The 11,762-nt window shown below is 34.2% G+C and overlaps 1 protein-coding gene across 1 annotated transcript; it reads left to right on the top strand.

Moving 5' to 3' along the window:
* Positions 1–1,732: 1,732 nt before the first annotated feature.
* Positions 1,733–11,480, top strand: LOC114262506 (CDPK-related kinase 1). The gene is made up of 11 exons (XM_028202869.2): positions 1,733–3,084; positions 3,968–4,098; positions 4,969–5,010; positions 5,103–5,211; positions 6,950–7,028; positions 7,111–7,407; positions 8,050–8,162; positions 9,337–9,444; positions 9,565–9,627; positions 9,706–9,873; positions 10,866–11,480. The coding sequence occupies exons 1-11, from the start codon at positions 2,602–2,604 to the stop codon at positions 11,001–11,003; spliced, it is 1,731 nt and encodes a 576-aa protein (XP_028058670.2). The 5' UTR covers positions 1,733–2,601; the 3' UTR covers positions 11,004–11,480.
* The last annotated feature ends 282 nt before the right edge of the window (positions 11,481–11,762 follow it).

Here is an 11,762-nt window from a genome sequence, read left to right as displayed (position 1 = left end):
TATCCTTTAAACTATACAAATGTATAAATGGACCTCTTAAACTATTAAAAGTGTATCAATTGGACCCCCCTAACAGAATAGGTCAAAGTAAAACACAACAATAATTTAGAGAGTCTATTTGCACACTTTTATAGTTTAGAGTGTAAAAGTGATACTTATCAATAGTTAGGGGATCCACTTTTATAGTTTAGTGAATCAAAGTGTTAGTTTTCAGTAGTTTAGGAAGTCTATAGGTAAATAACCTTAAAATTTAGTTAGTTAGTTTTTATTTTTTTAATTGAAAATAATTTCTTATATATGTATGTATTGTGATAAAATCTCATTTGGGAACAGATTATTTGAGTAATTTTTTGAATTTTTATAAAAATATGTGTAGAAAAATAGAGAGAGTGATGTAATAACTTATAGTGACTTTTTGATTTTTTGGTTAAAATGTTTAGTCCCAAAACACAAGCCATTTTTTCATTTTTAAAAATTTTGAACTATTAATTTGATCTCAATATATAATTAGTTAGACCACTATTTTAATCCATTTTATTGGTTGATATCATCTAATAAATTAAAATTGAAAAATGCTTAAAACTCTTAAAACATGATCATTAAATTTACATTAAATGACGTGGACTGCTACATATCAATTGTTAATTTGTTGATTTATTTATTCATTTCTTTGGGAGTAATGTTTAAGCTTATCTAACATTATTCATTAAAAATATACATTCTATTTTATATTTAATTTTTTAAAAAAGAACTGACATATACCGATTGTATTAATAAAATTGACTTTATAAAATTGATGCTATTAACTAAATGATAATAATTAGAAATCATCTTAATATACATTGTGAAATACTAATAAAATAATAAAAAGTTAATAAAGTGATTTTTATAAAATTAAGAGATCATCTAATTATACATTTTACAAATACTCATAAATGTAAAACTCATAATAAAATTTCAAAAATTTTGACCCGATTTGACGCACCCCTACTATGATAATTTAGAACTAAAGAGAGAACCTGTTCTCATTTTAGAGGTTGTTTGGGATGTCCTATATAAGTGTATTTTTTGATTTTTTAGATTAAAAAGTTGAGGTAAAAAATATGGTTGTTTGGATTAACTTTTTCACTTTTTATGAAAAAATATGTATTAAAAAATTGTATAAATTAAAATTGGGAGTTGTACAGCCGTAATTTTTGACTTTTGATAAATAATAATAATTTTTTAACTTTTTAAATAACTTTTTAACTTTTTGTCCATGTGCCAAACTTGGCCTTAGTGTGGAACACCTTCTATCATTACTCTTTATTTGTATATTGATTATTGATTGATAAAGGAGAAACTTGTTACATGATCCTATACAATTGAAAGGACTCGTTAACTAATTAGATAATTTCTCCTTTCAAACTATTTATTTTGTGTAGATTTTATAATAAATTATTTGAATTATTAAAATAAGTCCGAAATAAATTTATTGTGATTTAACCTTTGCCATTGTGTACTTGCATTCAAGATCTTAAAAAACAAAAATAAAAGCATTATTTATGTTCAAATTTTGTGGAAAGACTTTTGTTTCGCTTTGGCTAATCTGCTGGGAAATCATCAACCTGAAAAAATTAAACCAAATATTATACAAAATTGTAAATAAATTGTTCAAACCACACAAAAGCTAGTCAAAGTTCAGGGCTCAAACCACACAAACATATTAGCTCAAATTGTTAGCAAATATTTCATATGAAAACACATCCCTACCTCTCTCTCTCTCTCTCTCTCTCTCTCTCTCTTAATATGGACAGGCTGGAAGGATCCAAAACCCAACCCCACTATCATTATTGTTATTGTTGTTATTCATAATTATAATAATAATAACAATTTACATTACGAAGTTAATAAAAATATATTTCCACACAAAACCACCCAGAGAAAAAGCTAGAAAAGGCAGGGAAGGAAAAGGGAGTTGGTTTCTTTCCCTTCCTTTTTACCCCCTTCTCTTCTTTTCTTGCAGCCTCTGCTAAGCATATTTTTCTCACTTTTATGCTCTTTGCTCTCTCAGTCCCATTTCTTTACCTTCTTGATTGAAATTTTTCTTGGGTTTTCTTGTTATTCTGTTTCACTCTCTCCTATTTCCTTCACTTCTTCAGCTTAGAATCCATTACTCAAATGCTGGATTCTTGATGGGTTTTACCTATCTGACAGTATTTGTTTGATCAGAAAGTTGAATTGCTTTCTTCTCTTGAACTTTCATACTATTTTACTTGTTGGGTTTCTTCTTTTTCTTTACAATTTTCTTTGAATTCATATCCTTGGCCAATTCTCTGTTAATCTTTTCTGGTTTTTGTTGATCAATTTGGATTTCCCTTTTCTCTTCGTTTTATGGGTTTCAGTTAGATTCTTGGAATTCATCACTTTGATCCAAGTTTCAGTTCTTGTTTAATAATTATTTCTCTGTTTGAGCTTTGAATCCCCTGAATTTTTAGTCCTTTGTCGCTTTCAATGGTTTAACCATCTGAGCTTTTGTAATTGTTTCTTGACACACTTTTTCTTTTTCTTTTTCTTACTTGGGTTTCTGTGATTCCGATTCTTAGTTGTGTTTCTGATTCCATGGGACTTTGTCATGGAAAACCCACTGAGAACTCACAAAACCAATCTGAAAGCACAATAATTCCCAGAGAAAATGAGCCGGGTTTGAATTCCAAAACTGGGAAATCATCAAAATTCCCATTTTACAGCCCAAGTCCCTTGGCCAGTGTGTTCAAGAACTCACCTGCCTATTCCGGTGTCAGTTCTACCCCTCTGCGCATCTTTAAGCGCCCATTTCCTCCACCTTCACCGGCAAAGCATATTCGGGCATTGCTTGCTCGTAGGCATGGTTCAGTCAAGCCTAATGAGGCCTCAATACCAGAAGGAAGGGAGGTTGAGATGGGTTTGGACAAGAATTTTGGGTATTCTAAGCAATTCATGACCCATTATGAACTAGGGGAAGAGGTGGGGCGTGGGCATTTTGGGTATACTTGTTCGGCGAAGGGAAAGAAAGGGAACTTAAAGGGACAGGATGTGGCCGTCAAGGTTATTCCGAAATCGAAGGTCTGAATTCTCTGAAAATTTTCTAATTTGTGTAGGGAATTACCCTATGAATTCTTTTGCTTTGTTAAAAAAAACTCAGTTTTAGCTTGTATATGTCATGTTAGTTTCATTACATAGACATGCTATTCATTGGAAATTGTTACTCCTTGAGGTTGCATTATGTTTCACATCGCTGCTTTAATCTTATATTAGATTTTGTTACGGAATTTCTGGCTGATTCTGTACTTGCTTCTACAATTGTTTACATTATCATCGGTCTTTCAAGTCTCTTTTTGGGATCCATCATAGGCTATGCTTGATGTTATTCTTTACTCAGGATTATTATGGATCTTGTTGATTCTGCTAAAATGCAGAGAAGCTACCAAGTGTTGCCCTTGCTGGATCTTGAGCAGAATAAAAAGCACAGTTTGTCATTGATCTTTAATTTTCTGGTTTGTCAATAGCATCGCTGGGTTGTAATAGATTAAAGTCATTGTAATAGTAAGTTGTATGATTATGGTAAGTTATAACTTATAATCATACATGCACGATTTCGTAGAAGAAAAGTTGTTTGGTTTGAAATTTAGCATAACTATGTTGATGGGCATTAAGTGCTCTCTGTAGTTTTAATGTCGTTGGACTTAATGCTGCTTTTAACTTAATCCGGACTAGTGATATAATATATTTATTAGTTGTCTTTCTTATTATATTACTTTGTAATTTTCTTTCATGTCATTTTCATATGAGGGAAGTTTGTTTTTTCCTTCCAAAAGATTGGGGTGTTTGTATTTAGTATCAGAATCTTATCTATTCAATAGTTTTGGTTGTCCTTTGAGCTACAGATGGTGTAGAAAGCAATATAACTCTTTGTTTTATGCTAATAAAGTGGACAATATTTTTGCAGATGACTACAGTAATTGCCATTGAGGATGTAAGACGAGAAGTGAAAATATTACAGGCTCTGACAGGGCATAGGAACCTAGTGCAATGCTACGATTGCTATGAGGATGATGAGAATGTTTATGTAGTGATGGAGTAAGTGTAGACTTACTAAATTTTACTAATCCTACCAAACTTTGTTCAATTTTATGTTATTTGCTTTGCAATTTTGTGAAAAATTTCCAGCAGGTAAAATACATCAAATTTACATGATTGGCATAAAAAATTTGAAAAAAAAAAAAAAAAATATCTTGACTGTCTCTTTGTACATGTGGCAACCGTCCATTTAAACTTTTGGTGTTTGATTTTGTCAAAACTAGAACCAATAAAATCTTGACATCATCTTTGTTGATTTACATGTAACTCATGGTAAAACTACTGTGGCATGGCCTACTTTTCTATCGTGTCACCTTAAATATGTTTTCTAGGGAAACTAAGATGAGCCAACGGAGCTATATTCAACTGGGTCAATGCATTAAACTCGTAGGCCATTAATGTTCACCTGACCTTTTTGTTCTTCTTCTCCTCTCTCTCGATATATATATGGGTGGTGATGGCCGGGGAGGGCTTAGTGGCATGTGCATTTTTCTCTTTGTTTATTCGTTATGCCTCGACTCCCAAGTAAAGAAATATTTCCATTTTAAAACTGTCTTAAGGGGTTGTTTGGGATGTCCTACATAAGTGCACTTTTTGACTTTTTAGACTAAAAAGTTGAGGTAAAAAATATGGTTGTTTGGGTTAACTTTTTGACTTTTTATGGAAAAATGTGTATTAAAAAATTGTATAAATTAGGATTGGGAGTTGTGCAGCCGTAATTTTTGACTTTTGGGACTTTTGGTGAATAGTGATAACTTTTTAACTTTTTGAGTAACTTTTTGGCTTTTTGTCCACATGCCAAACTTGGCCTTATGGTGAAGAATTAGTAAGTTTTGAAGCTTACTCTGTATCATGTTTTATGTTCTTCAGGTTATGTAAAGGAGGTGAATTATTGGATAGAATACTTTCTAGGTACCATATTTTCTTGTCCTTTTTCCTTTTATTGCAGTATTTGGCCTGTTCTGCAACCTTCTGGCAGCTAATTTCTGATTTGTGTTCTCTAGGGGTGGAAAATACTCAGAAGAGGATGCAAAGGCTGTCATGGTCCAAATTTTGAGTGTGGTTGCGTACTGTCATCTCCAGGGGGTAGTTCACCGTGATCTCAAACCTGAGGTAATGAACTTGGACATTTTCTTTTTTTATTGATAATTTATAAAACTTGAAACTCCTCGAAAATATTACATTTAAGCAGTTTGTTGCACTACAACGATGTATGCTTGAAAGGGACTTAACTCTTTTTCTTTGCCATTTAGTTTGTGTCAAATGCTTATTTTGTCAACAGTTGCATCCCCATGTTAAAATGTTTTCTAAACATGTCTGGATTTTGTGGGGTGAACTGTCTTTTTGTCATCTTCTTTCTTTTGTTCAAAAACCTCACAAGTTATGGAGGATTTTATTGTTACAGAAGGAAACCGTGTAACATTTATTTCCAGCATTGGTTACTCGAGTGAAATTGTGGAATATAATATCAGATAGAATTTTCACACATAGCCCTAGGTTATACCTGTAGGATATATGATCTATTCCTATAGTCTTATTACATGATTTTAGGTGCTTCAAGCCTCTTGTGCATTGCTCTCTATATTGTGAATTTTTGTTTAGTGTATTGAACTGCCAATTTATGAATTTCGTTGGATAATGCTGCATTGCAACTATTAAGTACTACCGCAGATTAAGCTCTTTGCTTTACACATGTTATTCATTTGTTGCATAATATTATTGGGTTTTTTGTTGTTGTTGTTGTTGTTATTGTTGGTATTTATTATTATTATTAGTTTTAACTATAAGATCTTGTCACTTTCATGTGAAGAGCTATATTTTACTTGCATGGTAAGGAAAATGTTTTGATGGGTGTTAGAAGAATAATATGGAAATTTAACCAGTTGTGAAGACATGTAGCACAGTGAATCATATGGTATATTATAAACATTTTGCCTGTCTATGGATCTTGGATTTGTGGAGTGAAAATAAAAGGAAAGGGAAATGTGAATGTATTAGATGCTAACTTTTTTCACTTTTCCTTTCCCCCCAGAATTCCTTCTGCAAATCCATCCACAAATCTAAGATCTAAATGCTATGTCATCAACTTAGTTTTATAAAATCAGGTTATAGTGATGGCCTTCTCATATAATTCAACAAGCGTTTGGTGATTCTGGTATAAGCATTCATAGTTCAGGCACTGCACAGACTTACTGCTAAAGTTCCATGATTGGAATGTTCTTATTTCCTGATTTATTATGAGTTTCAAATAATACAAATAACGCTTTGATTAGACTCTGAAAGTTTCCCATTAAAGTTTGCTAATTGTTCTTTTAAATATAGATAGAAATTGAAATTATCACTAAGCTATTAACCCCAAGGGATTGGCCTAGTGGCAAGGCCTTGGGTCTTGGGGGTGTGCTCTCTCCGAGGTTCAGGGATTGAAACCTTTTAGGTGCTAACAATTCCTTGGGGCCATTGGACTGGAGGAAAACTTTTAAATTAACTGTGGTATACTTGTGGGAAACTAAGGGCCTGTGCATTCCTGGGGATTAGTTTAGCTTTGATCCGGACACCCTAGTGCCAATAAAAAAATAAAAAAAAAATTATCACTAAGCAGCTATTCATAGTATATCTTGAATGATTCATTTTTCCTATTATGTTATTTATTTATTTATTTTTTCCCCTTCCCATAAACAGACTTGATGTACATACCGATTGTTGCTAAATATTTTTTCCTTTCTAAATTATTTATTTAAATACAAGGTAGACTGAATAACTGCTATTGATACTCTCCTTCCCAAATTATGTCACTTCTCATTATATCTCTTGTTTCTTTTTACTGATCTTGAGGCTTCAAATCTTGCTTCAGAATTTTCTCTTCACTTCAAAAGATGAGAACTCCCCATTAAAGGCCATCGACTTTGGACTCTCTGATTATGTAAAGCCAGGTCAAATCCTATTCCCAATTCTTCTCTTTTTTTAATATTAGAAATTGTGGCTTAAGATCTGACAGTTAAGAGGCTTGTGTAGATGAAAGACTGAATGATATTGTCGGAAGTGCATATTATGTAGCTCCTGAAGTTCTGCATAGATCCTATGGAACAGAAGCGGACATGTGGAGCATAGGCGTAATTGCTTATATTCTGCTATGCGGAAGTCGGCCCTTTTGGGCCCGCTCAGAATCTGGCATCTTTCGAGCTGTCCTTAAAGCAGACCCAAGTTTTGATGAAGCCCCTTGGCCTTCTGTGACTTCTGATGCGATAGACTTTGTAAAGAGATTGTTGAACAAGGATTATCGGAAGAGGCTAACAGCTTCCCAGGCTCTTAGTAAGTTACCTTCCGATCCCCTCTTTCTTCCCATCAAAACCATGTTATAATAATTACTCTGTTTGTTTCGGCCGAAGACAATACCTATGATTTTTTTTTTTTTTTCAAAAATTGTTTTCCGTAAAAATGTTTTGTAACTAATGTATTGTATTAGTGGTGGTGGGAGATGGTGATGGCGGCAGGGTGAGGTGGAGGTGGGGGTGGGGGTCATGGAGGTGGCAATGGGTTGGTAGGAGTGGTGGCGGTAGAGGGGTGATGGCGGCTGCGGCGGCGGCGGCGGTGGCGGTGGTGATGTAGTGGCATTGGTAAGACTTCAATTTGGAAAACATTTTCCACCTTTAAAAAATGGAGACACATTTTTCACCCAAATAAGCTTGTTTTCTATTGATCATGAATAATGTTTCAGTTGACTTTCGTTTTCCATAGTACCAAATGCCAAAAGATGCTGAAGAAAATGTTTTTTGCCCAAACAAACAGAGCTTTAAAAAGAAATGAGAAATGAATACCATACCATTCTCTCTTTCTTTCCAGTTTGGCTGATAAAGTTGGATGGCCTTGCATCATTACTCATCAACTAGTTTCAAAATTATTTAAAAATTCATTTTACAGTTCTAACGCTTGTGTTCTGCTTTTCATGTTTAGGTCATCCTTGGCTGGTGAATGATCATGATGTCAAGATTCCTTTGGATGTGATAATATACAAGCTTGTAAAAGCTTACATATGTTCTTCTTCACTAAGAAAAGCAGCTTTGGGGGTATGCTATACTGCCTTTGAGAAACTCGATATGTTTGAAAGTTTTGCAAAGGAGTTACGTACAAACTATTTAATAGTCATAAAACACTAAGAATTTGGATTATCTAAAATTGCTCCAAATGGTAAACAATATGGGTGCTTGAATTAGTTTTTTCTTTTCACTTTGTTACTGTTACTTTGTTTATTGTCCATTTTCTTGCCTTGACTATTCTCCATGTCTGACACAATATACCCTTACCCCAACACATCATTAGCTGAGAACTGATGTTCAGTGGACTCTCTTGGGCAAGTAGTCAACAAAAATCCGTTATGTAATTGACATTTCTGCAACAATCCCGAAACATGATGAGCATACTTGGACATTGAGTTTTTAATAGAGAACGAAAGTAACTGTAATAAAAATCAATTAAAAGTCTATAATATCTAGTAAATATTCTTAGCATAACTAAAATTGAAGATACGGGAAAGGTTTTATTGAAATGCTAAGGTACCTAATTGTGCATATCCATTTACCTTTACATATACTTGCCATAAATGTAAGGTTAATTTCATTTACACACCACACTCAAATTTAAATTTTCTATTTCTTCTCAATTCACACCATGCATATATTCAAATAATACCAAAATACTCTCATCTTCTCCAATCTCAAACCCTAACCATAACCCTAACTTCACCACCCCTTGCCACTGCCACCTCCATCTGCTGTTCCTTCTTCCTCTTTTTCTCCTTCGGAAACTTTAACTCTCTCTCTCTCTCTCTCTCTCGATATATATATATATATATAAATGTGTAGGTTGGGGGTCATGAGGAGTGGGGCCTGCAGCAGTGGTGGTCACGGGGTGAGGGGTGATGGCGCAGTGGGGTTAGAGGGCTGCGATGGTGGCTAGGGATGAGGGTCATGGTGGTGATGGCTAGTGGCCGGAGGAGTGCGGATTGGCTTCACGGTGGTGATGGCGGTGTGTAGGGTTTGTACTGAGAAGATCAGATTTTAGAATTTTGTCCAAAAAGATAATTTGCTCAAGGGACATAAATGTAATAAATAAAAAAAAGGGGAAATGGTGGTGTGCAAATAGAACTACTCTAAATGTTATCCTAGTTTTTGAGGAATTAATTATTTCGATGTATTTGTGCCTTGTCATGTTGCATTGATGAAAATTTCACCTTTGTGACAGGCCCTTGCTAAGACACTGAGTGTGCCTCAGCTAGCTTATCTCCGGGAACAATTTACACTATTGGGGCCAAACAAGAGTGGGTTTATCTCTATGCAAAATTTTAAAACGGTTATTTCTCTGAAAACCCCCTTTTGTTTCTTCTTTTATTGCTACCATTTAGCTCACTTCATTTGTTTTCCCATTTTTACTTGTTTACCAAGTCATTTTGAACAATGTTGAACTTAGCAGGCTGTGACAAAGAACTCCACTGATGCCATGAAGGATTCACGGGTTTTCGATTATGCAAACATGGTAACAGTTTCTCAGACCACTTTTCTTTTTTGTTTTCTTTTCTTCTTGTATTTAAATTTTAGATTACGTACTTTGCAGGTGAGTACTCTCCAATATAGAAAGATGGATTTCGAAGAATTTTGTGCTGCAGCCATCAGCGTGCATCAGCTGGAAGGAATGCAAAGCTGGGAGCAACATGCACGCCGTGCCTATGAGCTTTTTGAGAAGGATGGAAATAGACCTATTATGATAGAGGAACTAGCTTCAGTATGCTCTTTCTCCCTCTCATCTCATTGTTTCTTTGAGTACCCATGACTCATGAGGGTCTGTGGGGTCTTTTCTTTATCCTAGTAATCTGGTTGTGACTTGTGAGTATATAATATGCATACATATGTATATGTTTGTAGTTAAATGGATTTCTCCATATGGGTGCAAGCACAGAAGTGGTCATAAGTACTGCAGGATCAGATCCATCATTAAATGCCCATGTAGGAGAAAAATCTTCTGTTAAAAAATTTATAACAATTAAATGGTTTTAACCTTTCGATCATACTACATTTTCCATACCTTAATGACCAATTGAATCCAAATCATCTAGCTCTATGCCTCTATTGACAAATATGAATGTAGACTAAGAAGCATGCACACGCCCCCCAGAAAATTTCTAAATATGTAGGACATGGCACGTGAAGGACACTTGCAAAATATATAATTTTATATATTTATTATATCATGTATAAAGATAAATAATTAGTTTATGTCATATATATGAATATTTAAGTTAAAGATAATGATTTTTTAAGTGTAACAGAAGGGAATATATATAAATTTACATTATTTTTGTTTTATCATTGGATTCTAAGTTATTTTATGCAAATTTTTAATGTGTTTCATTTGTGTCTAAGTGTTGGGAAGTGTCCAACTTATGTTGTGTCATGTCTTGTCAGTGTCAGACACAGCACATTACCTTCTTACAATTGCCCTTGCTTCATAGACTATAGATATGCTACTACTATATTAATATTGACAGTTTTAAATTATTTTTTTTTGACTACTAAGAACACCATGAATTGATATCTTTGCAATATTTTATCTAGAATTTGCTCTGCACAGTAGTAAGATTCGTAAATGTCTTTCTTGTTTTCCCCGTGTAGTCTCATCTATGAAAGTGTGCTAATAGAATCTATCCTTCTTATTATCACATTTACTCCAAATGGACCAAAATTCTGAAATGACTATAATTTTTTGTTTGCCACTAGGAACTTGGACTTAGCCCATCAGTACCAGTTCATGTCGTTCTCCAAGACTGGATACGTCACTCAGACGGGAAGCTTAGTTTCCTGGGGTTCGTCAGACTTCTGCATGGTGTTTCTTCACGCTCATTTCAAAAGGCTTGAACAAAAATCCAGCTATACCGATGAATCCTTAGATCCTTTTTCTTGTTGCGGAATTAAAATCTCTTGGTCGGGGACAAAATGTCATGAACTGGCAAAAAATTGCCTCCTGACTGTGCAAGGGATCTCTGCAAGTTCAAACTATAGTTGAAGCTGCATGACTTGCAACCAAGACCATTCGCAGCATATTCTCATGTTAGTATGTTTTGTGCAAATCTTTTTTTTTTTTTTTTTTTTTTTTTTTTGGGTCTCCTTATATAATAATTTTTATTATTTTCTAGTGGATGGTGCCATTGAGATTTAGAAGATTGTACAGATGAGGGTAGATCACAAAAATGTAGTTAGGGTTAGAAAACAGCCTAAGACAAGTGAGTTTTTGTGATGTTGGGTGTATCTTGTGTACCCAGTGCACCATTTGTTTCTTACTGTGATCTACAAATTTTAATTTCTCTTATCACTGCTACTTTCTTATCCCAAAAAGTATTAAGAGAATGAGTTGGGAGTGGTTGGGGTGAGTCCCACTTCTTTGTCTTACTTTTGTAACTAGTTTTGTGAAACTTTTTTGTGCTCCTAACACAACTGTTGTTATTGCACTCCAAGCTGAAAGATGAACAATCAATGGCTAAGTGATCGGTGATCCCGTGAGGATATTTATCACGCAAGATGGAATTGACAATCCGAAGACAAAATAGGGTGTGAATGTATGTTAATTTTTAATGCAATCCAGTGAATAGGGTGTGAATGTATGTTAATTTTTAATGC

This window comes from Camellia sinensis, chromosome 12 (assembly GCF_055761805.1).
Source record: "Camellia sinensis isolate YWXY chromosome 12, ASM5576180v1, whole genome shotgun sequence".
Taxonomy (NCBI): domain Eukaryota; kingdom Viridiplantae; phylum Streptophyta; class Magnoliopsida; order Ericales; family Theaceae; genus Camellia; species Camellia sinensis.
This window is presented reverse-complemented; position numbering and strand designations above follow the sequence as displayed.